This window comes from Mauremys reevesii, linkage group 9, assembly GCF_016161935.1.
Source record: "Mauremys reevesii isolate NIE-2019 linkage group 9, ASM1616193v1, whole genome shotgun sequence".
Lineage (NCBI taxonomy): Eukaryota > Metazoa > Chordata > Testudines > Geoemydidae > Mauremys > Mauremys reevesii.
In genome coordinates, this window is record NC_052631.1 from 27,198,358 (window position 1) to 27,225,725 (window position 27,368).

Genomic DNA, 27,368 nt, shown 5'->3' on the forward strand with positions numbered 1-27,368 from the left:
AACTGTCCAAAATGTGAAGTCTCTATTCTTGTGTAAAACTGAGTTTGAGAAAATGGACCTGATTCTCACTTACATCATAGCCTCTTTTTGCCAGAGTCATGTACAGGGACCTTGATGTAAGCGAATCAGCCCCCACAAAGCAACAGAAATGTGACAAAATGAACAAAATTGAATCCACCTTTCCCATGAAGTCCCCAATTAAAACCATCAGTGTAGATTGTTGAAAGGGGAAATAATTTGGTTTCTGTAATACAATACCTCATCAGGATTTGCTTACAAAATAGTTTTCTAATCAGAAGAAATCTGTTCCCTTGGCGGATCTCAGATATTATCCTGTAATTTATCATTGTTAAAGATGACTAAACTGCCTAAAGCTTTAATCCAGTAACAGGATCCACTATTGTGGACCCTTTATGTTTAGAGAACTGTCTCATTCTCCCTTGATATATGGTAGATTTACAGGTATAACTGTCACCAAGGTTGATGGTAATTCTGTGTGTGTATTTTCCCCCATACATCAGATCAATAGTTCCATTAGCTGTAACAGCCCTTACATACATTTGTAAGAATACTATATTGTAGCCAGAGAGCCTGATACAAAGCCCACTGAAGTAAATGGAATCTTTCTGGGTCTGATCCACTGAACTCAATTGAAAGACTGGGATTATGGTCTTATCATGCCTCTAAACATGCTGATAGTTCTGAGCTTACTTCAGCAAAAGTAGCATAATATTTATGTATGAGACTAAAGTTAATGCTCTCTAGGCAAAGGTTCTGTGAACAGATGCAAATCATTCTTACTAGTCATTACAGCTTTAAAATAAAGGCACTGTGGAAATAAAAATTTAAACTCCAGTTTCAGTTTAATAAAAGGTTTTTTTGGAGTGTATATATTGGATCAATGTTCTCTTCTCTAAATGCTATGGCCTAGCTAACCTTCACCCGCTTGCTGTCTCATCCATAGTGTTTCTGGCAGACTAGAAGCATAGAAATACAGAGCTAGGGATCATGCTCCTTATACAGAGAACACCCAGCTCCAGTTGCATAGCCAGAATCTGTGTCACCACACACTGATCTAAATTTGATGGATCAGACTAAGGCTGATTTAAAATCCTGCAAAAATATTCATTATTGTTCATTCTTGCCCTTTCATTCAAAAGTCCCAGTCCATGGGTTTTCTATTACCCAGTTGAGATAATGGCCAGATTGCGATGTACTTAATCCTGCTGAATAGTTGCTTATATCAAGGCTTCTCAACGTTTTTCTTTCTTAGGCCCCTCCAACATGCTATAAAAACTCCATGGTTCACCTGTGCTACAAGAACTGTTTTTCTGCATATAAAAGCCTGGGCCCACATTAGGGGATAGCAAGCAGGGCAATTGCCCAGGGCCCTGTGCCACAGGCGCCTCCGCAAAGCCAGGTTGCTCAGACTTCAGCCCCAGGTGGTGGGGCTCAGGGCCTTGGGCTTTAGCCCCATCCAGTGGGCTTTGTGCTCTAAGCCCCAGCAAGTCTAATGCCAGCCCAGCTTGGTGGACTCCCTGAAATGTGCTCATGGCATCTCCCCTCCCGCCCCCCGGGGCTCCAGACCCCTGGTAGCTGAGGGCAATATAATGCATTGCATTATTCATTTAGAAACTGATGCCTTTAAGATGGGACTTGTGTTCTTATGACAGTGGTTCCCAAACTTGTTTCGCCGCTTGTGCAGGGAAAGCCCTTGGTGGGCCGGGCCGGTTTGTTTACCTGCCGCGTCCACAGGTTCGGTTGATCATGGCTCCCACTGGCTGCGGTTCACTGCTCCAGGCCAATGGGAGCTGCTGGAAGTGGCGGCCAGCACATCCCTCGGCCTGTGCTGCTTCCAGCAGCTCCCGTTGGCCTGGAGCAGCGATCGGCCGAACAAGTTTGGGAACCACTGTCTTATGACACAAAACCAAAATCTGCTTTCTGCCTGCTTGTGGTAATTAAAGATACTATGGCATTTTTTTAGAAAAATGCAGGGGCCAAAGCAGTAGTGTAGTTGTGGGTGAACTGACTTCTCAGTCGGGGAAGATGAAGATGAGCATAGATTAGTCCACCACTTTTTAACTGCTACACCACTGGCTCAAACCCAGTGTAAGGGGACTGTTGCCCCCTTACTAACATTCAGTGGGGGTGTTTTGGCTGCTAGCTCCCAGCACTAAAAGGGGAGGGTTTGATGGCAAATCAGGACCCTGAGACTGACAGTCCCCAGGAACAATGGCAAGAGGCCAATGCTTCAGGTCAGCCTGATTGACAGGGCAGGCCGGCTAATCAGGGAGACAGAAGGCCAGTGTGGGTCCCGTCCTCCGTGTGAGCAGGAATGTGCAGGAAGCAGGGGCCCAAGCTGAGCTGGAGAACAGAGCCAGGCCAGATCCAGAGGGGCCAGAGCTGCAGCCAGAGAGCCAGAGGCACAGCCCAGAGAGAGCAGATCCTGTGCTGGGAGCGGAGCTGCAGCCAGAGAGCCAGAGGCACATCCCAGGGAGAGCAGATCCTGTGCTGGGAGCGGAGCTGCAGCCAGAGAGCCAGAGGCACAGCCCAGGGAGAGCAGATCCTGTGCTGGGAGCAGAGCTGCAGCCAGAGAGCCAGAGGCACAGCCCAGAGAGAGCAGATCCTGTGCTGGGAGCAGAGCTGCAGCCAGAGAGCCAGAGGCACAGCCCAGGGAGAGCAGATCCTGTGCTGGGAGCAGAGCTGCAGCCAGAGAGCCAGAGTGTGGTGAGCAACTGGGGCCAGCCAAGGGGAGGGCCCAGCGCAGAAAGACACTCCAGCCAAGGGTCCATGCAGGCCAGGCTGGGAGGGGGACCTTAACCTGCCGGGGGGCTGGCACTGGAAAGAAGGATCCCACCACCCAAAGCCCGGAGGTGTGTGGTCACCACCATTTCAAGTGTCCCACCCACAGCATCCCTGCAGCACAGCCAGGGCCTGAGAAGGAGGCCTGGGGCCTACAAGGAACAGACTGCAAAGTGCTTTGATGTCCAGAGACATTGGTTGTAATGTTCCTGCCACAGAGCAGGGTGATGTGTTTCCCTTGCATCCCATTTATTCTTATTCTTTTCTTTAAATTGATTGTTAAGTAAACAACTTGTATTTGCTTTAAATTGTATGGAATAATCAGTGGGTCAGGAGGTGCCCAGTGCAGAGAGGGTAGGGACACCTTAGCCCCTGTCCTAGGTGGCCACAGCAGGGTTGGGGTTGAGCCCCAGGAATCCTGGGCCCAGTCTTGTTAGAACTCTGCCAAACAGGAGAGTCCTCAAGGGCAGGGAGGCCTCTGGGTAAAGGAAGTGGGAGCAAGGACTCAGATCCTTTTGCTAGCCCACTTCACCGGGGTACACAGAAGCCAGGAAAGTTCCCCACAATAGCGGGACCATTCCCCCGCTTACATAATTGGCGTCACGAACAGGATCCTATCCACAGGGTCCACCCCATTGGTTTACTGGTTGAGTTCTAGTAGCACTGTCCAGGCCTGGTTGAGCACTCTACCATGGCTGGAATTGAAGAACTACGAACCCAGTTTGCTGAACTTCAGCGCAGATTATCAGACCAAGCGGAGGCATTACAACAAGCTAGAACTGAACAGAGAGAAGCCTTATCGCTGGCCAAGGCAGTAATAGACCAACAGGCAGCAGAAGCTAAGAAACCCGCTACTATTTATGTCCCACGGGAGCGGAAGGTCACGGAGTTTGGTGGCTTCCCGACAAGACCAGGAGACATTACGGTAGAAGAGTGGGTCAAGTCTGTGAAGGCAGCTCTGCGTGTGCTAAGAGTACCTGTAGAAGACCATGTAGACTTCATAGAGGAACATCTCAAGGGCCAGGCCAAGGCCACAGTAAAGTTCATGGCAGTGGCAGACAAGAAAGATGTGGAAAAGGTATTTGAACTCCTCCTAGAAGTGTATGGAGACAAGGTGCCTATTGGAACCCGACTAAAGGAGTTCTTTGAGAGAAAGCAGGAGCCTGGTGAAACTATCCGGGCATATGCATATGACCTCCAGGAGAGAATGAGCAAAGTGGCTCAACGAGTTCCAGACCCAGATACAGTTCTGAAAGAGCAGCTGGTGTTGGGGCTTCGTGATGACTCCTCCGACGTGAAATGAAAAGGAGGTTTAAGGAAGAGCCCAGTAAGAAGTTCTATGAACTCATGCAGGCTGCCATTATGTGGTCAGAAGAAGAGGAAGTTCCTGTGGCAGAGACAGCCAAGAGTAACCCCTGTACACGGCCTAGTGAATGCAGCTGCTGGGGAAAAGCCCTGCCCCAAACACAGCTAACATTGGAAAGCTTAAGTGAAGCTGTCCAAAAACTGGCGGTCCAACAGGGGAGATGCTGAAAGTAATGACTGAGGTGATGAAAGGAAAAACCCCACCAATATGCCAAGACATCCAAGGGCCCCAGGACCCGAAGAAGAGCCCCACTGAAGGATGAGCTGGGAAGATACATTTGTTACACTTGTGACAGGCCAGGACATACTAGCCGAGAATGTTCACTGAGAAGGAGAACAGAGTCCCAGGCACTCGAAACCAATGGGGCACCAGGAGTGAGTGGTCCATCTAGAGTAGAAGGCCAAGCAGTGGCAGAAGGATTCCTAGGCCTGTCCTTGGTGGAAAATCCCTCTGCATACAGTGAGAGGACCGTGGTCAGTGCCAGCATATCTAGCGACTTCTGTAGCATTTGGAGACTGTCTAACTGCTGAAGTATATATAGCAGGGTGAAGACCAGATGTTTGGTAGATACTGGCGTCACCACCATTACAGAGTCGCATTTTAAAAATATTTGAAGGACAAGGACCTGACCATGCACAGCACACGGTTTGTTAACAGCTGTTAATGGACTGGCAATCCCAGTGGCGGGGTGCCTTGAAGCAGACATAGAGTATATGGGCCAAACGCTGCCAGGAAAATGCATCTTCATCCTGAAAGACAAAGCGTCAAAAGGGAGCCATATGGGAGAAGAAGTTCCAGGGATTCTAGGAATGAACATCATCAGTGAGCTGAAGGAGCTACTCTTACCAGGAGAAGGAACCAGGAGGATGAACTGTCACGAGCACTATACGAAGAATGCTGTGCGGAGTAGAGTATTGGCTCGAGCGGAGAGGCAGAGTCATTCCCTGGGCCCCAGGAGGCATATTGAAAATGTTAAAGTGGGCAGAAAACAGAAGACCATTATTCCTCCGTGGAAAGGGAAGATCCTTGATGAACACCGCTGTGTACCAGAAAATGAGCTGCAGATGATGAGGGAGAAGGGAGGAGTTACCTTTCTTCCAGAAAGATGTGATGGGAGACTGCCAGTTCCTGTTCACGGCTGATTCCTGCACATGTGGCTAGAGAAACATCAAGAAATCTTTTCTAAGGATGAGGTGACCAATTATGATGACCAAGTCAAAGGTCACCATGACAGGCTGAAAATAGCCTGTGAAGTTGCTCTCAATACAACTAAAGACACTGCCCAAAGTAGGAAAAGGACTTATGATCGCAAGTCCAGTGGGGCTCTCATCAGGACCGGTGACCGTGTACTAGTTCGTAACCATAGACACCAAATACAGGACAAGTGGGAGTCAAAGCCCCACATTGTAGTTGCTCACACCAATCCCGAGCTACCAGTTTACACCATTCGAGGTCCTGAGAGAGTAGTACACAGGGACCAGTTGAAACATTGCACTCTTAGTCCAGACAGGGACCATAGGAGGCGTAGATCAGTACACTCTGAGGAGGCTGAAACCAGTTGGGAAATGGTTCTAATCCCACAAACCAAATACAGAGGGGGACAGAGTGGGGCAAACCCAAACCCTAACGAGAATGGCCAGATCCCTCAAACTGACCCAGTATTACCCGAGGATAGGGAAACAGAAAATATACCACCAGTTTTGAGGAGGTCCCAGAGGGCTAATAAAGGTGTACTTCCTGTTAGACTTAGAGATACTTATGTTATTGGTTCTATGTAGTGTGTTGATAAATATTGTTATGTATAGTATTAAGAAGTAGATGTGGAGTGTTAACTATGTTAAATGTTCTTTTCGTAATTGTTAATGGGTTTTTAATATAATATGATGTGGATATATGTTGTTTTTATGGGGACCGGATGTACCGTGTAACTATTGTGGCTGTGGCAGAATTTTAGCAGGGGAATGTGGACTGTTGCCCCCTTACTAACATTCAGTGGGGGTGTTTTGGCTGCTAGCTCCCAGCACTAAAAGAGGAGGGTTTGATGGCAAATCAGGACCCTGAGACTGACAGTCCCCAGGAACAATGGCAAGAGGCCAATGCTTCAGGTCAGCCTGATTGACAGGGCAGGCCGGCTAATCAGGGAGACAGAAGGCCAGTGTGGGTCCCGTCCTCCGTGTGTGAGCAGGAATGTGCCGGAGTCAGACGGAGTGGGGCCGAGCTAAGGAGGAAGCAGGGGCCCAAGCTGAGCTGGAGAACAGAGCCAGGCCAGATCCAGAGGGGCCAGAGCTGCAGCCAGAGAGCCAGAGGCACAGCCCAGAGAGAGCAGATCCTGTGCTGGGAGCAGAGCTGCAGCCAGAGAGCCTGAGGCACATCCCAGGAGAGCAGATCCTGTGCTGGGAGCGGAGCTGCAGCCAGAGAGCCAGAGGCACAGCCCAGGGAGAGCAGATCCTGTGCTGGGAGCAGAGCTGCAGCCAGAGAGCCAGAGGCACAGCCCAGAGAGAGCAGATCCTGTGCTGGGAGCAGAGCTGCAGCCAGAGAGCCAGAGGCACAGCCCAGGAGAGCAGATCCTGTGCTGGGAGCAGAGCTGCAGCCAGAGAGCCAGAGTGTGGTGAGCAACTGGGGCCAGCCAAGGGGGAACAAGGGCCCAGCGCAGAAAGACACTCCAGCCAAGGGTCCATGCAGGCCAGGTTGGGAGGACCTTAACCTGCCGGGGCTGGCACTGGAAAGAAGGATCCCACCACCCAAAGCCCGGAGGTGTGTGGTCACCACCATTTCAAGTGTCCCACCCACAGCATCCCTGCAGCACAGCCAGGGCCTGAGAAGGAGGCCTGGGGCCTACAAGGAACAGGCTGCAAAGTGCTTTGATGTCCAGAGACATTGTTTGTAATGTTCCTGCCACAGAGCAGGGTGATGTGTTTCATTTATTCTTATTCTTTTCTTTAAATTGATTGTTAAGTAAACAACTTGTATTTGCTTTAAATTGTATGGAATAATCAGTGGGTCAGGAGGTGCCCAGTGCAGAGAAGTGGGGACACCTTAGCCCCTGTCCTAGGTGGCCACAGCAGGGTTGGGGTTGAGCCCCAGGAATCCTGGGCCCAGTCTTGTTGAACTCTGCCAAACAGGAGAGTCCTCAAGGGCAGGGAGGCCTCTGGGTAAAGGAAGTGGGAGCAAGGACTCAGATCCTTTTGCTAGCCCACTTCACCGGGGTACACAGAAGCCAGGAAAGTTCCCCACAATAGCGGGACCATTCCCCCGCTTACACCAGCATCATGGCCAAAAGCCCCTAACTCCAACATTCTGGCTGCTGAAATTCTCTCTGCAGTTTCAATAGAGCAGGGGTGGGGTGGGGCATTCTTTTTATTTTCTTTCCTAATTACCTGAGTAGTTATCGTACATTACTAAACTGTTGCATGTCATACCAAAGGTGGCTGCATTTCAGTGGCGGAAGAATGAATCCATATGTTTAATATACATTACTGACCTAAATCAAAGTGCTTTGGAAGCCTTGAGGATTCAGTATCATACCTAAAACTTTAGTCCTATGTTCCTGTTACAATCAACTACAGCCTGAAAAGCCCTGGAGATTGCTGAACACATGGTCAGTGCTGAAGAAATTAATAATGCTGTACTTCTAGAATTAAAAAAGAGTATTCACAGATGCCTAGTTAACCCTGTCTACATACAGGTACAATTTTACAAATCACTTGGAGGCATTAGGGCAGACTCCCAGCTGTTTTAGGGCAGTTTTTCACTGTTCCACTACTGTGAAGCTCCCATGAAGCTGCCTTATTTGGCTATGAAACAACTCCCCTGAGTAGAAACATGCTACAGAGCCATTGTAGTGGCTCCTACACCATATCCCTTCTTGCAGTCAGCACTTGGGCTAGGCAGCTGCTGGAACAATCCTTTGAAGCTGCTGTCAGTTGGAACAAATTACAGTAGACAGGAGGTCGCTCCAATTTGTCTGCAGACTGGACTGGCACAGAGCAGCCCCAGAATTGGGGTCTTGTCAAAAACCACTGTTTTCTTTTCTGCATGCTGCACCAAGCACTTCTTGGCTATGATTGAGGATCTGGCCAGTATGTAGGTTTGACCCTCTGAAGGATAAAACAATGAAACATTTATTCTCAACTACCTGTACTTCTTCCATTTGAATTATATACTTTAGTTAGGAATTATAATGGGAATAATTTCAAATTACTAAGACATGAGAAATACCCTTCATTTTAATTATTTCAGAATTTTACAAACTGGAATACACAACTAAATGTGAAATGTTTATAAATATAGGCATTGGTGGGGGTTTACAGACGCAATTATTTTTTTTTTAAACCAGTGGCATGTCCTAGCCAGAAAGTCAGCTCAACATACCTTTCAACTCACGTGTCACATAACGGTACAAACTGCTGCAATATGTACTTGTAAGGTATGTTGCTGGACAGTATGTAATGTGTGCTGGCAGAAGTCATGACTGGTTAGGATGTAAGAAATGGAGGGCAGATCCTCCGCTAGTGAGTCTAGCTCTGTGTTTGTTTACTATCAAACTACTAATCATGTTATCTGTGCTAGGTAAAGAAATATCTAGGAAATTCATTTTGCCATGGACACTAACAGCAAGCTACACGAGAGACTAAGTACATTTAAGGAGAAATTCTAGATTAGGCAAGAATGGATTAAACATTGACCAAAGAAGTGATCCCCCAAACCTCTACCCCATCCAACCTCCCCCTGCTCCCTGTCCCCTGAGTGCCCCCCGGAACCCTCTACCCCTTATACAACCCCCCTGTTCATCACCTCCTTACCATGCCGCTCAGAGCAGCAGGGCTGGCACCTGCACTGCCCAGCCGAAGCCAGCCACGCCACCTGGCAGGAACTCGCAGCCCTGTCGCCCAGAGCGCTGGTGGCACGGTGAGCTGAGGCTGCGGAGGACGGGTGGGACAGGCGGGGAAGAGGCCAGAGGCTAGCCTCCTCAGCCGAGAGCTCAAGGGCCGGGCAGGACAGTCCTGTGGGCCGTCATAGTTTGCCCACCTCTAGTTTAGCATCAAAGCAGAAAGATATGGGTACTTGTTAACTGTGGAGAGTTTTACCCATATCTTTCTGCTAGCATGTATGTAACATTATCTGTGAATGCATCACTTGCATAAGTACTTTATTTTTGTGTTGTAATAGGTGTGCAAATCTTGCTTGTGTAAAATTAAAATTAAAAAATGGATTGTTCACAAACAAGGGCAGTTTATTGCTACAGGAGGGACAAATACATGCACAAATATTTAAACATATAAATGGATCATATTTAGCCTACGATTCCTCTGCTCAACATCCTGATAGAGATCAGCCTTAGATTCCTACTATCTGTTTCCACCCCTGAAACTGAATTTCAGCCACTTGAGGTCAAGAGCTCCTTGTACTCCAACAGCCTTTCCTGGTGTTCTTTACACTGCATCTGGTCAGTTGTTATAGTTCTGCAGAATTCCCAGCAGACTTGCAGTCAGATAGCAGCTCTAGCACTCCCGCCAACTCTTTCACAGTTGCTGAATGGCAGCTTAGCAACAAAGGATTTTCCTGTGAAGGTCCTGATACTGCTCCATGTCTTTCCTGACTCCATCTGACCAGGTACATATATATTAGGTTAAACTACAGAGAAGCTTGAATGTCATAACTGTCATAGCCATTGATTCCATTACCATTCAATGATAGGACACATTAAAAAAAAAAAACTAAGTGTGACATGCACAAATGTGTAGCATGAAAAACTAAACATCAGTTAATTGAGTTTTGTCATAATGAAGGAAAGCAACTGGAATCTGCTAAAATTCAGTCAGCAAACCTGAGCCCAGACTATGGCTCTTAGAAGTAGTGATGTGCTGGTGGGAGAGGTGACTACCCATAGTACCCAAGTCACAGTGGAAGAGGGTATTATCCTTAAAACCACAGATGTGAATAAATACAGATACAGCACACTGCAAAAAAATCTCCCCCATGTACACCAATGCACTTTTTTTGTGACACTCCCCCTTCAGTCTGCTCCTGTAATCAAAAAATACCCTCAATTATTCCAGTGAATTAGGCCCCAAACAAGGCGGCTATAATTATAAAGGACGGACAGTGAAGGTATTAGGGACTTAAAACAAAGGAGAATTACATGTGTGTGAGCAGGGCAAGACACAGTATGGTGGACACTGGACAGAAATCCATAAGGGAACTTGAAATGTCAACCTGCATCAAGATCAGAGTGTACTGTTACAGTAAACTGGCTTTCTTTGGAAAAGAAGAAAGAGGAATTTACTTAGGTATTAAACTCTTAGAGGACAGAAGATGGATGTTCAAGGGCTATTTGAACAAGTGTTAAATACAAGAACAAAAGGGATATTGCTAGGTAAAAAACAAATTAAGATGGAATTCTTTACTCAGAGGAAACAGAAGTTATGAAATAAACTACCTTTATTAAGGCAAGGGGAAAGAGCTGCTAATATGTTAGGTGTTTCGCAATTATGAAACGTTTCACAGACTTGCTAGTGCAAAACTATAAAAAAAATCAAAATGCATCAGAAATATAACAACTAGACTGTGTGGGGAGGCTGCAGGGGCTGTTGACTTCTGAAATATACATGATGGGCTGGTGTGCTACGATGAAGCACTAGACAGTCAGGAAAAGAAAGTGCTGCAGTACTTCTACCTTCATGGTTGGTAGCATTGCAGTCACCTCCTCAGTATGGCCTGATAGTGCATTAGTGGGTGTGGCATACTGAGAGGCCTGGTTGTAGGTGAGAGGAGAGAGAGAGATGCAGTGGGGAAGTAAGTGAACAAGAAGACAAAAGGAGGAAAACGGGAAGTGAAAGAAGAAAGGGAAAGCACTATAACAATGGGGATTAAAATGCTTCCACCCTGCATCTTTTTTCAAGAAGGATGTTGAGCACATGATCAATCTTAGAAAGCCCTGATTCATGCTGATTCCTCTTGAGGGCTCATTACAGTGAGGTGTGCACACAGTGGGAATGAAAGAGCAAAATGGCTGACCAGCAAAAAGATAAGGTGGGCAAGGTAACAGCTTTTACTGGACCAACTTCTGTTGGTGAGAGACGAGCTTCCGAGCTTATGCAGCATTCTGTAAACATAAAAGCTTGTCTCTCACTAACAGAAGTTGGTGCAGTAAAAGCTATTACCTCACCCACTTTCTCTATAATATCATGGGACCAACACAGCTACAACAGTACTACAAAGAGCAAAATGGACTAGAAATAAAATGGAGGCTATATTAGTCTATATGTTAATCACTCTTTACACACAAGCCTATCTATACCTTGAATAATCATTTGCTTTTTATACTCCTCACTCAAGCAATTATTAACCAAAATCTTGCCACACTGATTTCAATGATAGGTTCTAAAAGGCAGCAAGCAGCATAGAAATGTCAACACTTTGTATGAGTTTTTCTTTAGATGACTTGTATTGTGGATGTTTAGTCCCACTGTAAACCAGGAATAATGCTTGTGATGTGGGGTATACAGCAGTCACAATAATCACTTCTGCTGTTATCAGATGCTTCATTTCATTTTGAAGGGTAATCACCTATAAAAGGCACCTAGGCCTTGGTGAAAACAGCCGTGAGGTGCAGTGCACGTTCTACTAGGTAACAAATGTGAAAAGTTTAGGAAGAGAAAGTGCAGTGATGTGTTAATTTTCTTTGTAGTGTGTGACTCTCATGCCAAATAAAGGGAAAATACATCCAAGTACAAATAAGAGCAAAGAGTCAATCTGGACACATCCTCTCTGGCAATTAAGACCATATCACCATGTCAAGAAATCTAGGCTTAATTTACATGCAAGAGTTTTGCCAATTTAACTAAGGTTATGTCTACACAGCAGCACAGCCATGATGCTGCAACTATGCTGCTGTAGCAACATAGTGTAGACACCACCTATGTTGACTAAGGCTATGTCTATACTACACACCTCACAACGGCATGGCTGTGTCGCTACAGCCACACTCTTGTAAAGCACACAGTATAGCTGCTCTTTGTTGCCAGGAGAGAGCTCTCCTGATAACAAAATAACTGCCCTCCCCAGGAAGGGGAGGTAGCTTCATCAGCAGGATAGTGTCCACACCAGTGCTTTTCGTCACTAAAACTTTGTCATTCAAGGGGCGGGGAGAGGGGGGGCTTTCACACCCCTGAGTGACAAAAGTTTTAACGATGAAAGTGCAGGGTAGACAAGGCCTAAAGCATTTTTTCCATCAATGTAACTAATCCATCTCTCAAAGAGGCAGTAGCTAAATGAACAGAAAAATTCTTCTGTCAACCTAGCCATATCTGCACATTTTTCACAGCCCTGAGCAACAAGCTAGATCAGTCTAACTCTTGTAGACCAGGCCTCAATCACTTTAGTGAATGATGTAGTTAAATCAGTGCAACCCCTTGGCTGGACACAGTCAAATTGGTTTAAGGGTGCCTTATCAATGTAGGATAATTCAATTCTTACCAACTTGAGTTAAATCAGTAAAACACACTCAAGCCAATGTAGCTAAATTGGTACAGCTTCTGTGTTTAGACAAGGCTTTACATCTTCTTTAGCCTGGCAAAAGCAGGTTAATATGACAGTCTTTCTCCACTGCCTTGCACCTTGGGTAGTCATTTATACCTATGCAAAGTCAGTTGGAAATGTTAACATTCTGACTTGATATCACTTTACAACCACATTGTATGAATGCAAATGACTACACAAGCCTGATTCTCATTTACATTAGGGTCACTTGAAACCATTATGGTAGTGTAAAGGGATTGCAGAGCGATGTAAATATAATTTACATTGAATCATTAATGGAAATGAAAATTCAGACCACAAGGCACAAGAGAGTAGAATTCTACCCTTAAAGTCCATCATATTGCAGATATCCTCCTTTGTTGCAATTTCTTGAAAGTCCTTGAGAGAACTATATCAGCAGAAATATTGTTTTCAAAAGAATGCAAAATAGATATGACAAACCAAACAATACCACTCGGATCACCTTCTTTTATTACAGATTAACTAACCCCCTTTGTGGAAAAACAGAATTATTTGAGTAACCAGATCACTAATGCTAGAAAATCTCCCCCTCAAAAATTGGTTTCTAATTCTAGTGATGTAAGATGTTCAAGTCTCCCCTGCTTCCATCCCAGTTTTAGCCACGCATTGATCAATAAATCTGGCAGTGTTCCCCAGGAAATGAGGTCTGTTCATCCATCAGAATGCATTTCTTTCTTATTTTGAGAATTCTGAGTCCTAAATCAGATATGATGCTTCTTAGTTCCTGTAGTTTTTTTTTTTTAAATCTATCTTCATATTGTATAATAGATGCAGAACTTTCTAAAAGACCAAAAAGACATCTTGCAAATTTGAACACCATATCCGAACTATAGTTAGGGACCAGTTTCCATTTTACACCATGCAATCCAGTCATACTCAGAGAAACTAGTAATCATCTAATCAATATTTCTTATATTGTAAGCTCTTTGGGGCAAGAATTGTTTCCTCATACATGTTTATTCAACAGGGCTCTAGTCATGATAGGAACTTCAAGGTGGAGCTGCTGGGGGAATTTTTCTGGTAAACCATTTTCCTGTTTGAAAAATGTCAAGGATCTGACTCAAATATAAAATCCTAAGTTTTAGCTGTTGACATAGTTCATCAAAACAAACTGTTAACAGGAAAGGCTGGTTTTCATGAATTACTTGACTTGAAAAATTTTAGGCAAGGAAATACCTCTTACATTCAGCTCATATTCAAAAGATAAGCTCAAAAGCGTGTCTGGACCAACTTCTGTTAGTGAGACACAAGCTTTAGAGGTTGCGTTCACCTCTTCAGCCAATAAAAGATATTACCTTATCTACTTTTGTCTCTCTAATATCCTAGGTTCAAGAGGGCTACAACACTGCATATAACAATTGAAAACTTTTGACATTTTTTAATTAAAATTCCAGCTTCCAGTTCAAAATTTACTTTAATTGGCTAAATTTTTGAAACAAAAACTGTCAAAATGCAACATTTTGAAATTATCAAAACAAAACATTTTGACTGACCAGAATGTACATTATTTCTTCAATATGCCATTTAATGAAAAATTGAGACTGATTTTTTGTCATGATTTGGGATAAGAAAATTTTCCCAAATCTCAAATATTTTCCCACAACGGGAAACCAATGTCCCACTCCACTCAACTTTCTAAATATTTATTTTAGTCAAAGGCTAACAGTAATGACTAGATATGGAATTCATTTGAAGATTGAAACAATCAGGCTGATAAAGAGGTGTGAGCCGGGGGAGGCATATGCTGGATACTAAGTTAGAGTTCACCAACTAATACAAAACCAGTCTCTCTTTAAGTATGAAGCAAAGACAACTAGATAAAGTCAGATTTACAGATAGCGTACCCCTCCTGCAGTAAGGGGATTGCAAAATGCATATAATTTTCAGTGTTACAATCATACAGCTATATGGATGCATGGAGTATTAATCATGGCTATTATTCATAGCAGCAGAGCATTATAGTTAAGGCCAGCCACAAGATGGAGACATGCTCACACTCACTGAGATGGCTTTTTTTTTAATTATAAATAAGACTGCTCTTAATTTTGGCAGATTCCAAGGTACATCTGACAGTTGGGAAGTTGAAAGTTTGAATGAATTCAAAAGATCTTGAGAATATACTGTTTAGACACAGTTAACAGAAAATAAATGTTTGCAAATACACAATTTTATTCTTTAAAAAAGATCAAGTGGGCATGCAAATTTGACATATGAAAGCAGCTTCCACATTCATAAATCAGATCCACAGTATACAGACTTACAGTAAGTCCTCACTTAAGGTTGTAGTTATGTTCCTGAAAAAATGCGACTTTAAGTGAAATGATGTTAAGCAAATCCAATTTCCCCATAAGAATTAATGTAAATGAGAGGGTTAGGTTCCAGGAAAAAAATTTTCACCAGACAAAAGACTATCTATCTATCTATCTATCTATAAAAATTTACACACACACACACACACACACACACACAGAATAAGTTTTAAACAAACAATTTAATACTGGTACACAGTGATGATGATTGTGAAGCTTGGTTGAGGTGGAGGAGTCAGAGGGTGGGATATTTCCCTTACTGCTAAATGATGAACTAGCAATTGGCTGAGCCATCAAGGGTTAACTCTCTCACTCTACAAGGCAGCAGGAATGGAGGGAGATATGCACATTTCCCCTTTAAGGACACTGCCTTGTTAATTAGATCAGCTTGCTGAGACCACAGCTGCTGCAAGCTCCCTCCATCCTGAGCCCTGGTGTGTCCCCCCTGCTCTATGGAAGATGGGGTAAGTGGGGTGCAGGAGCAGGGGCAAAGGGGGACACCCTGACATTAGTCCCCCTCTTCCTTCCCTCTCCCCCACACAGCAAGCAGGAGTCTCAGGGAGCAGCTCCAAGGCAGAGCGCAGGAGCAGCACATGGCAATGGGAGGAGGGACAGCTGAACTGCAGGCAGCTGCTGCACAGGGAACTTAGGGGAGCTGATAGGGGGCTGCCAGTCCACCCTAGTTCCAAGCCCCCACCAGCTAGCTGCAATGGGCTGCTCTTCCTGCAAACAGTAGACAAAGCAAGCACCTGCCAAACAATGTTAGAAGGGAGCATTGCACACTTTTAAACAAGCATGTTCCCTAATTGATCAGCAACCTAACAATGAAACAATGTTAACTGAGATGATTTTAAGTGAGGAGTTACTGTACTTCATACTAAAATAGTGTTGGCGAAGATGGAAAATCCAACATTTCTTTTGCTAACCTAATTTATTCCTACTAGAGGCTTTTGCCATGGCATACGTACAGAAGATACTGGCAGAAACAGAAGGGGACAGATTCTCTAGCTGGTGTATATTGGTGTAGCTCCACCGAAGCCAATGGAACTATGCCAGTTTACACTGAGGATCTGACTCAACCATAAAAATCACAGAAATAGTTTTAACTGTTGACATAGATCAGTAACCAATAGGAATGCAAAACACAGAATGAAAACCCATTCTGAAATGTAATAGTCTAATATTCAACTTGGCACTTCCCTTTCCTGGTACTTTTAATTGGAAATGCACTAAAAATATCTAAGTGATCTACAACTGCCCAAGTGTGAACCCACTCTAATCAGTAAAATAATTTTAAAGTGCTTCAGTTGCACATTTTAATATAAGTTGAGTCTCAAAAGCAATGGAAATTTCTGCAGAAGCACATTGCAACTGCTTTCTGACACAGTAGATCTACCCCAGGATTCCATACCATACTTGGCAGGAAAAGCTACTAGGTAAGGCAGGCTAGAAAGGCTGCTCTTTATCTGGCTTCAGCTCCAGTTTTGAGCAATATGTCAAAACATTCAGAGCATGAACCTTTTAAAGTATCAAATGGCTTCAAGGTAACTCAGTTCTTCCAACTAACTCCCATTGACCTTCTGTTATTCAGGGTGCTCAAGATACGGTACTAGGGCAGTGATAAGCTGAAGGGGACAAGTTCCATTTTCAGAAAACTGCAGAATCCTTTTCAAGAATAATGCTTTATTTATAAAATGCCATCCCCTAAGAAAGGGAAAAGCCAAAATACAAAGCTAGGAATATGTACACTTATTTATCATGCCTGTGCTCCCTTATTATAGATATAAAATTTAAAAATGTGATGATCAGAATCTTAAAGTTTGAACTTTTTTTATATTACCAAGATCATATTTGTCATGCAGGTGGCATGTAAGACATTTCTTTAACCCCCATCACTCTTGAAAACAGAGCACAAGCTTCTCTTCCAAGAACACGCCATCCATAACTGAAGGTTTTGAATACCATTTTTAGCACTCATTCATCTCTATAATAAATGCAACTTACAAACTGAATACTGTAAATCATTCTGAAAATACTCCCAAAACAGCCGCCAATATTCTTTGGCCATAGCTGCCCAGCAAATTCACAAAATTGTGTGTTAAGAAATTTTATTGTACAAAGGGACACAATGCATTCATTCTACTGACAGCTGTATTTCTTCCAACCAAACATCAGAGAATGCAGTGCTTACATTCAGTGGTCCCAAGTGATAGTAATTATTTCCCAATCAATAGCTGTTTCCATATAATGTTTGAATACCCTACACACAACTCCAGTAGACATTCTACACGCCCAAGTGCTGTATCAAAGATTGCTGGTTGTTCCTTTCATTGCTGGTTAGCATGCAAAATGCATAAGGCTAGTTGTTTGAGTGGTAGCTGTGTTAGTCTGTATCAGCAAAAAGAACGAGGAGTACTTGTGGCACCCTAGAGACTAACACATTTATTAGAGCATAAACTTTCTTGGGCTAAAGCCCACTTCTAAAGCACACCTGGCCAAATTCTGTTCTGTTACCCCCAGGTAACTGCAATAAATGGTATTCTGGATTTCCAATGTGTAACTGAAACTGACAGCAGAATATGGGCCAACAAATAGAGTGGGGTATAAAACCAAATCAGTGCCCCCTTCATCACAAGAGGTTAACTATCCTAAAGGAAACTGGCAATTGCATTTTTGCAGTCCTTGCTTCAATAGGCATCAAATCATTTGGGAGATTCACAGGCCATGATTCTGGATTCTAGACAGAAAAATATCTTGTCACTTCCATTGCTAAAAAATGTGGAGGGAGGGATAGCTCAGTGGTTTGAGCATTGGCCTGCTAAACCCAGTGTTGTGAGTTCAATCCTTGAGGGGGCCACTTAGGAATCTGGGGCAAAAATTGGTCCTGCTAGTGAAGGCAGGGGGCTGGACATGATGACCTTTCAAGGTCCCTTCCAGTTCTAGGAGATTGGCATATCTCCAATTATTATATTATATTTTATATAAAACTCTTCTCTCTTCAATGCACATACTAAGAAAAGGAAATGAGTAACAGCAATTTTCTTCCATTACTGCACACAACTGTGAAATTCTAAGATGAGACCTACATGATGGAGGGGCTGAAAAATCCCATATTTGTCACAGATTTCTTTTTAATGTATATTTTGTTTTTAATCCATATCACTGAATCTGAATTATGAGTACACTTAAAGAAAAGAGACATTGAAAACTATGAAGGTAGATCAAAACAAACCTATAAACTCTTTAAAACAACAACAACAACAAAAACCACCCAACTCTGGACTCCTTATAATTGGAATAAATTGTTTAAACTGAATTTAGATAATTTTAGATTAAAGATTATACTAATAATAAAATAGTATGCATGTAGCACCAATGTGTTAAGCACTTTGCAGATAAGTAAGCAAACAAGATTCTTGCCATAAAAAATTTACAATGTACAGACAAAGGATGGGGGGAAGGAATGCAGTATTAAGGAAAAGTGAATGAACAGTGAATTTTAGGGTTGTTTAAAAAAAAATTGTCAGGGAGGGCTAGGTTTTATAGGCCTTTTAAAATAAGTGTGATTAAGGGAGGACTTGAAAGAGAGAAGGGAAACATAGCAGATCAAGTCAGGGAAGGGCCCATGCCTAGGGGATAGCTTGAAAAAAAGAAAATAAGATGAGACTGGAAGGATACAAGGGCTTTTTAAATACGGCCTAGGCAGAGCAAAGCATTATCGGTGGAATGGCATATTCATTTTCTTGGCTCCTACTGTCAGTGAGCTAAAAACTCTCCCAAAGGATCTGTTTTAGGCTGAAATTTCTGAATGAGAAATGAATTAAAAAAATCTTTAAAGAAAATTAATTCATACTTTTGCAGTAAGAAGAACATGAAAAATAGGGATTTTTAGCCATTAAAAATCTTGCTCAGATGTGAGATTTTATGTTGTAACCCAGAGTAGGTTTTAGTTTACTTTTTTTTTTTAATTTGGTGTGTACATAATCATAACAACATAGGAATTACCAGACTGGATCAGATCCGACGTCCAGATAGGCCAGTATCCAGTGCTTCAGAGAACCTCACAGCAGGCAGTTGTGGAATAATCTTCCCCTTCCAACTCCCACCCTTCCACTAGGTCTCATTCTGAGTGGTTTAACTCTGAAGCATGAGGTTCAATATCCCTTTCACACAATTTATCATTAATTAAAACTGAATATTCTTGCTATCAATATAAAATGTCCAATTTGAATTTTGAATATTCTTAATTTACTCTTCCTGTTCTAGTTCAGCTGTAATTTGCATCCTACCCTTTACTGGATACACTGATACTGTTTTATTATCAGTATCTTTAATATGTGTTCAATTTACAGGCTCCTCAGCTCCTAGCAGCTTTCCCCTCACTCAACTTAAATACACCCCAAAATCTTATTTCTTTCATCTGCCAGTAGTGCAGTTTCATTTGGATTATGGTGGAACCCAGCCCCTCTCCATTGGCTCCACTTTGCCAAAATATTCCCCAGTGTTTAATAATTTTATCTGCCTTTTTGAACCATCTTTTCAGCCAGGCATTGAAATCCTGAAGTTCCTACAGCCTGGCTGAACATTTTAGAGAAAGCTACCACTGATGTCCTGGATCTAAGTTTTCTACCTGGAATTTTTATCTTCCAGAACCTCTCCTGCACTTCCCTATGCCATTTGTACCAACAGAGACAACCACCATAGGTTCTGTTTAGGTTTTTTGTGGTATCTGCCATGTTTGCACCTAGCAGGCAAGTCATCATGCAGTTTGCACAGTAACCACATATCCACTGTCTATATTTCCATTGATCTATCACTTGCCATTTTGAAAGAGACTTCAAAAGAAAAGGAGAGTCGAAGGCAGAAAACATATTGACTCAGTACACTCTGTCATAATGTTAATAACGTTCACCAACAGAAGCAAAGAGTGCAATTCACTACAGCACTAAGGCACTGCAACTTTCTGGCAAACAATTATTTTGCCATGAAAGAACATTTTCCCTAAATGAAGGGCCGTCTCCTTCTAATTCATGTCTAAAACTTGAACATCAAAACAGCCCCAGGATGTACTGAAGAGAGAATGTACACTTGTGTTTAAATATTGTATATCACTTTTATAATATCACAAATTACACTTTTGCATCCATAATTACAGTAAGAACAGGTGCTATAAAAGGCAAACTTTAAAGTGTGGCATCTATGGAAACAACACATGCCACCAATCACTGTTATCTATAACGATGTTCATGGTCCTGGGATATAGTGGAAGGCAACAGGATAATAACAGAACCACAGTAAATCTTTTATATCAAAAGATTTTAAAATAATCACTAACAGATTTTGTTATAATAGGGCTTCATGTACCAGTACAATTATGATGTTTTGGAGGAATGAAGAGAGAAATCTTTGCCTTAATGAGTTCCTGAAAATGAACAAGTCAAACTTATCTGCAGATGAGACAGCAATCATTTTAACTGTAAACCAATAAGTTTCAAAACTGAGTACATTAGTTGATTTCCATGAATGCTGCACTGATGTATGTTCATTTTCAAATAACTATTTAAAAGAAGTACAGAAAGCTTAGAGTTTTCAACAGTAAATTTTTGCATATTTTACCTTTCGTAAACTCAACAAGCTAAATTTTGAGATTTGTGGGCTCTCGGCAGATACTAAGCACTTTGTGGGAATTTGACACACTAACAGGAGAAACACAATAATTTGATATCACTTCATTTAACAGAAAATAAGTGCTTTATGTGAATCACTGAAATGCAGTAATGGAGTCTGATGGTAGAGGGTGCTATGTTGTATAGGAATGGAAAAGGAAAGAGGACTGCTGTAAGGAAGCTGTTAAGAGCCAGGCTGCCCCATTAGATCCAAGAGGAGAATTTGTCTGACTCTGGGCTGGTCCACACTAAGAAGCGGGGTCGAACTAGGGTACGCAAATTCAGCTACGTGAATAGCGTAGCTGAATTCGAAGTTCCCTAGTTCGAACTACTCACCCGTCCAGACGCTGCGGAATCGAAGTCCGCGGCTCCAAGGTCGACTCCGCTATCGCCTTTTGCAGTGGTGGAGTACCGGAGTCGACCGCGGCGCTTCCGGAGTTCGAACTATCACGTCCAGATTAGACGCGATAGTTCGAACTCCGAGAAGTTGAACTCACCGCGTCGACCCGGCTGGTAAGTGTAGACTAGCCCTCTGTGTACTAGCTCAGCTACACTTTTAATGCTTTGAGGATAGTTTTTACTATTACAGTACGAATACCTAATGCAGTTTTTTCCTTTAGTCCTCTCCATCTTGATTGCCACTGGTGCATTGCACCAGCACTCAAAAGAGCCACACTGAACTCTTCTCCTTGTGTTAGGTCTGAACCTTAGATTTTTTCCTGCCCAGGCAGAAAACAGTCTCCCTTGTTTATTATTCAAGGGCCGGATTCTGTTCCCACTGTAATTCCTGGAAGTTTTGCCACTGACTTTTGTAGCTACAGGATTTGGTCCTAACAGAATAAATCTGGGCCTTGTCATCCATGCATGCCAACTACTAGTCTGTGGCAATAAGCATGAGTGGTAGTGGGAAAAGTGGAGATGCTCCTACTTCTTTATTTGGTGCCAGTGCAACTGCTGCTGGAATACGGTGTCCAGTTCTAATGTCCACAATTCAAAAAGGATGTTGATAAATTGGAAGGGGTTCAAAGAAGAGCCATAAGAATAATTAAAGGGTTAGAAAACAGGCCTTATTGTACTCCTTGAGTATTACTATCTATTTAGCTTAAAGAGCTCCATTTTGTGTGAAATTAGAAATTATAGGCAACCTATTTAAAAAATTGTGTTGGCTCTCATTGCATCTTCAGGATTGCAAAGAAGAGTTTGGAGTCCTGAAGAAACAGCTGAAAACAAGTAGGCAGAGGCAATATTCCAATGCATTTCCCTATATTTACTATAGCAAATATCCTGAATACTGCAAAAATTGGAGTAAAGTTATTTTGGTGTCAAAGTTTATTGACAAATTTAAGGGTGACCACTGTATGGAGCAGTGGGCAAAAGAGGACCAGGTGGCAGGGCAGTATGACAAGGAGAGCAAGGGGAAGAAGGTGGCAGAAAAGTATATGGGGGGGGAGTGGAGGACTAGTCAGCAGAGAGCCAAGGGCAGGAGGCGAGAGGAAAAGTATAGATGGGGAAGGAGATGAAATTAAGAGTCTGATTACGTGTTTTCAAAGGGACAAAACACTTGGTGCATTTAATATTGACCCATTTACCAACAGTTAATATTTTTCCATTTACAAAATTACTGGAATTGCCCAGAGATGTCATGCAGTAGCAAATGAGGAGGTGGGTGATCTGCACAATGGTGAACAGAAGGACTGCTTGAGATCCATGAGAAAATCTCTCTAGTAAGACACGGTCCACACTACGAAAAGGTTTGGAAACACCTGCACTAAAGGCTATAGTTATAACTAGCAAGATGACTCTTAGCAGCTGCTGTGTCCACTGGTGGCAAGAGAATAAGAGGGATGGGGAAGACATAGATTAAATGGAGAAAAAGTAACACAATTTCTACCATCTGTCTGCAAATATAGAATAACATTTTTTTTTAAAAAGGGCCGTAGATTCACTGACTCGTTCCAGCATTACATCCCAGTTTAAATAGAATTACAGATTTCAACAATAACTGGCAAAATGTTCAGTTATTAATCTCTAGTTGCTTCTGCCATATCCTCAACTCCCTTGATAACCTTTTAGTAACTATGGAGCCCCCCCTTATTGACTGTAGGGGTTAGCACAGAGTATCTCAACACCAGTATAGAAATCCTTTTAAATGAGGTTAGTTACTGCTTGTGAAAACAATTGGTAATGAAACCACAATCAAGAAATCAATACAAATGTTGAAAAGTATCTGACTATCCTGAGAGTAATATCTTCTCTTTGTTAAATACATACTTAAAGATTAGGTAGCAACTTTACCAGTGACATAAGTACAGTGGTACTTATAAGTACAAATTCTGCCCTATATATCCATGCAAAAACACTCACTGGACCAAATTCTTATCATGTAGAACACAATGCCAAAATACCCATGGACTCCAGTGGGCCCAAGATCTGGCCCACTGCTTGCAATGGAAGCTGCATGGATGTAACCACAGAACACAATTTGCTCAACTAAATTTAGTAACGGTCTTAATGCACATTTTTACTTTTATTACACCAATAAAATGTAAAGTCTTCTCATCACAAAGCATCTTTTCAGATACTGAGAGCAGCACAGTGTCACCACTCATTCCTGGCCATGGTTTATTCCTCCATTAAACCCAGCCAGGTCACTTCCTGTGTACATCTCACTATCTAGTCAGTGATCAGACTCTAGATCTGACTGTCTTCGTTGCTTTCACACTCTCTCTTTTGGCATCCTGTCATCAGTTTGTCTTCTATAGAGTCCCAGCTATTGTAATCCTTTTTAATGTAGTTAATCCCTTACATTGACTTCACATCCTACTCTCCTTCTAACTGTCTTAAAATCATTCCACTTTACACCTGCCATCTTCCGAATAACACTCATCTCTACTGCCTCTAGCCTTCTGATGTCTGTTTTCATTTAATGCAGCTGCTCCCAGACCACAGAGTAATACTGTTACTGGTTTGATAAATTTTCACTTTGGTACCAAACATACTATTTTTATCAGCACATCTCCTTTTAACCTTATCCTTGCTGGAACTATCGGCACTTATCAAGCTTCCTAGGTACACAAGATTTTACTTTATCTATTGTCCCTTTTCCAAGATGAAGTGGTTGTAAGTCCAAGCTGACTACACCAATTTACCAAGGTAGGGAAGAGTATCTTTATACAATGTCATCTGCGTAAGCTAAGGAGCTTAAATCCAGATCACCCAACATCACACTCTCCAACTCACAGGCGCTGACTTTCCATTGTGCCGGGGGTGCTCAACCCCTCCCACCCCTGTCCCGCCTGCCCCAGCCCCATCTCTTCCCGCCCTCTCCTCCAAGTGCCACATCCTTGCTCCTCTTCCCTCCCTCCCCATCCTTCTGCACACAACAACAGTTGATTGCAGTGGGCAGGTATCTCTGGGGGGAGGGGGTGGTGCTGATAGGGGGGCTGCTGGTGGGTACTCCAACCCCCACCACTTTCCCCCATGAGTGCTCCAGCTCTGGATCACCCAAGGAGTCGGCACCTATGCTCCAACTTGTTTGCCATTCTTAAGGTTCAATTTAAGAACATCATGATGCCCCTTTGTCTTACACCAAACTTTAACCTGAACCACTTGCTTAATTTTTCAGCAATTCTTACAGCATAAAAGAATGAAGGTATTAAGGGCTAAATTCCACTAACCCCTAGGAGTGATCTATGGGCAAATAGCATGGTGGGTCTGGTGATACATTTAGCACTAGAATCTTCTCTTTAGCTCAGGGCAGGATCACTCAGGGTGGCCATGGGGAAAAATATGTTCTTGAGTGTCCTTGCTGCCCAAAAAGGAGAAGAACACACAAGCAGCTAGTACTGCATATACTGCAGCATGCATCCAGGAACCTGGGGCCTGACTTCCCCAAGCTAAGAGATCACGTCCCCTTGAGGTTGTAACATACTAGTAAAAGCGGTAGCTTGTTGCCCCAATATATTATTCTTGTAATCTTGTCCTGAAGCTGCATAGGGGCGAGACGGAAGTAGCTATATCTACCTTCTGCTCCTACTACAACGTATACACAGAAGGGGGCAAGATTTTGTATTAAACCCATGAAGTTCTTGTGGAAGTCTGTCTGGTACAGAACCAGTTACAAGACAGAAAGCCTGCCTCTATACTAGTAAATATAGGACCACAATCCATTGCCAGCACTAGCAACAGTGGAAACTATACTGTGGACAGAGTTCAGCAGTTTTAACCACTGTATCACATAACCATGCTCTGAACAAACCACATGGTGGTAAAAATGCCTGAACCCTGTTTTATCCTAGAAAATCAGTGGCAAATTACAGGAACCATTTTTGTTAGGGCAGAGAAGGCCCAAGAGGCTAGCATGTCCTTGTTGCCACATATAGTGGGCCCATTTTCACTCTATCAAAGTAATAAATATTAAAGCTAGATATTCACCAGAACAAATAATTCTAGTCTCTAACTTTCCAACCTCACAAATGGAGAGCCTTTCATTTTAGATTCCTCCATCCTTACCGGCGATAAATGTTACTTCCTGAACAAATGGCGCATATAATATTAAACTTCATGTTATTTTAAGTGAAAAGCCACAAATTAACCAACATCTATGATTACTGTAGCTGCCTCTAGATTATGCGACTCTTTCATTTCATGTGTCAGGGAGAGTCCTTTTTTATATTAATTATGATCATCATTCAGAAATACCAGCAGCTTTAAATTTTACAAACCTTTAAAATGAAAGAGGCCTACCTTAACATCAAAGTTGCAGTCAAGTCTTCTGATTAACACAATGAAAGCACTGGAGGAGTTGTCTTTCAGTGGTGGAGGTGCTATGGGCTCACATGCATTCTCTGGTTTTGAATTTATTAGGAAGCCCTGAAACAAAGTCATAGCATACTATCAGTTCTAGCTCTATGTGACATAACGCAAGTGCTAGGGAAAAATCATACTTTCAAAAGAAAGCCAAACAAATTCCTGGAGCTCAATCTTGTATCACTGTGAATTTTACATTGTATTACATTTTATTTATTTACATAAGATCTTTAATACCAAAGTGCTGCTTGGGGTTACAGAGAAAACACGTCAAACTGAATATATACGAGTTTCCCTTAATTTTCCTGTTCGCTTGTAACTAGTTACTAATGTCACTTCAGAATTTGCAGTATTTCTAGTGTATGTATAGTTCAGTATAGGGAACACTGCACATAATACAGTAACCTTACCAAGATGATTTTTTTTTAAAAGGCCTGCTCACTGTAATTAATAGAACCACAGGCACACTAAGCCAACAAGCACTACCAAACATCTCTATACTTGTAAAAGTACTTACTAGATTTGCATTTACATGTGCAAGGTTTTTACAAGGTTTGCAGTGATGCATGCACACACATCAGAAGTTAAGGGCCATAACATCCCCCACAAGAGGGAAAATCATAAAAGGACCAGGAAATTACATGAATGTTGACTCCTGCAGCATTCTTTCAATTGTCCCACCATAAGGTTTGGTTTGCACACTACCATGGAACACAGATTGGGTGTGACCCTGTTCATCTGCAGATGCTCTAAGATCCACTGATTCTGCAATTTTTAGGACCTTGGAAAGGATAGAGACATTTTTATAGTGGCTGAATGTCCTGGCCCTAATCCCTCTTTGCGCTGCCATGGTTCCATTTTGGCTGCTACCTAGACATTATTACCTCATGAGAAGGTAATACCACAATGCTGATAGGGAAGCAACATAAGATAATGCTTAAAGAAATGCTATGCATACCTCAAACTGCAAATCAGTCAAAGGTGGAAGACTTCTGGAGAGCAACCTTAACCCTATCTCTGACACTTTACTCTTAACATGGAGATTTGACCCCATGAAGTATCTGAAGAGGGTCTTCCCAAGAATCAGTGGAAGTGGAAATGTACCTCAGAACTGCTGTGGCTCATGTGTGTGACCCATACACCATTTTCATCCACTTTAGGTCCCCTGAACTTATCAAGCAGAGAAGACAACTGGGCCCTACCAGATTTTTTTTCAATACACAGTACAATATTTTGGCATTCCTGAACTTCTGGCATTTGAAATGGTGGTGGACAAAGTCAGTGGCACTGATGCCATCTGAATTAATTGGAGCTGTATCTTAATTTAATTTCCTTAAAGGGAAAGTGTCATTCAGAATCATAGTCAACATTTTTCAAATGTGTTGAATAATCCAGAGTTATTGTTGGGTGTTGAACTTGAAACACTTCAGGATTGATTTTCAGAAGTGCTTAGTATTTACTGCTTCTCTTGATGTCACTTGGAGTTGCAAGTACTTTGTACCTCTGAAGAAGCAGGTTGCTTATTTTGCTGCCTTAATACAGATTTAGGCACCTAATTTTAGGCATGCAGGCTTGAATATGTTGTCCAAAATTTTAAAAAACTTATTGTAAGATATGAAAATGTATAGTGATAAATTATATCAGTTGTCAAAAATCAATTTTTTTTTAAATGGTCTTTTTGCAGTCTTATATCCTAAATATAAAGGTTGAATGTCTCCTAATGGTAACGAGGAAGTTTAAGCCTAAAGCTTAGCAAGACATAATGGAAGTGCCTGGAATTGTTTGAAACATTAATAATTTGAATGTAGCAGTGGATTTTTTTTTAATCCATGAATTGTCAAGATTACACTATAC

At 42.5% G+C, this 27,368-nt stretch overlaps 1 protein-coding gene across 2 annotated transcripts in view; it reads right to left on the reverse strand.

Annotated features, from left to right (window-relative positions):
* RNF13 (ring finger protein 13) overlaps positions 1–27,368 on the reverse strand; it is a 109,541-nt gene that overhangs the window by 56,954 nt on the left and 25,219 nt on the right. For both annotated transcript variants that reach the window (XM_039487875.1, XM_039487876.1), the window contains exon 4: positions 25,452–25,577. In XM_039487875.1, the coding sequence (XP_039343809.1) occupies positions 25,452–25,577 (126 nt within the window). The remainder of the gene's footprint in view (positions 1–25,451; positions 25,578–27,368) is intronic.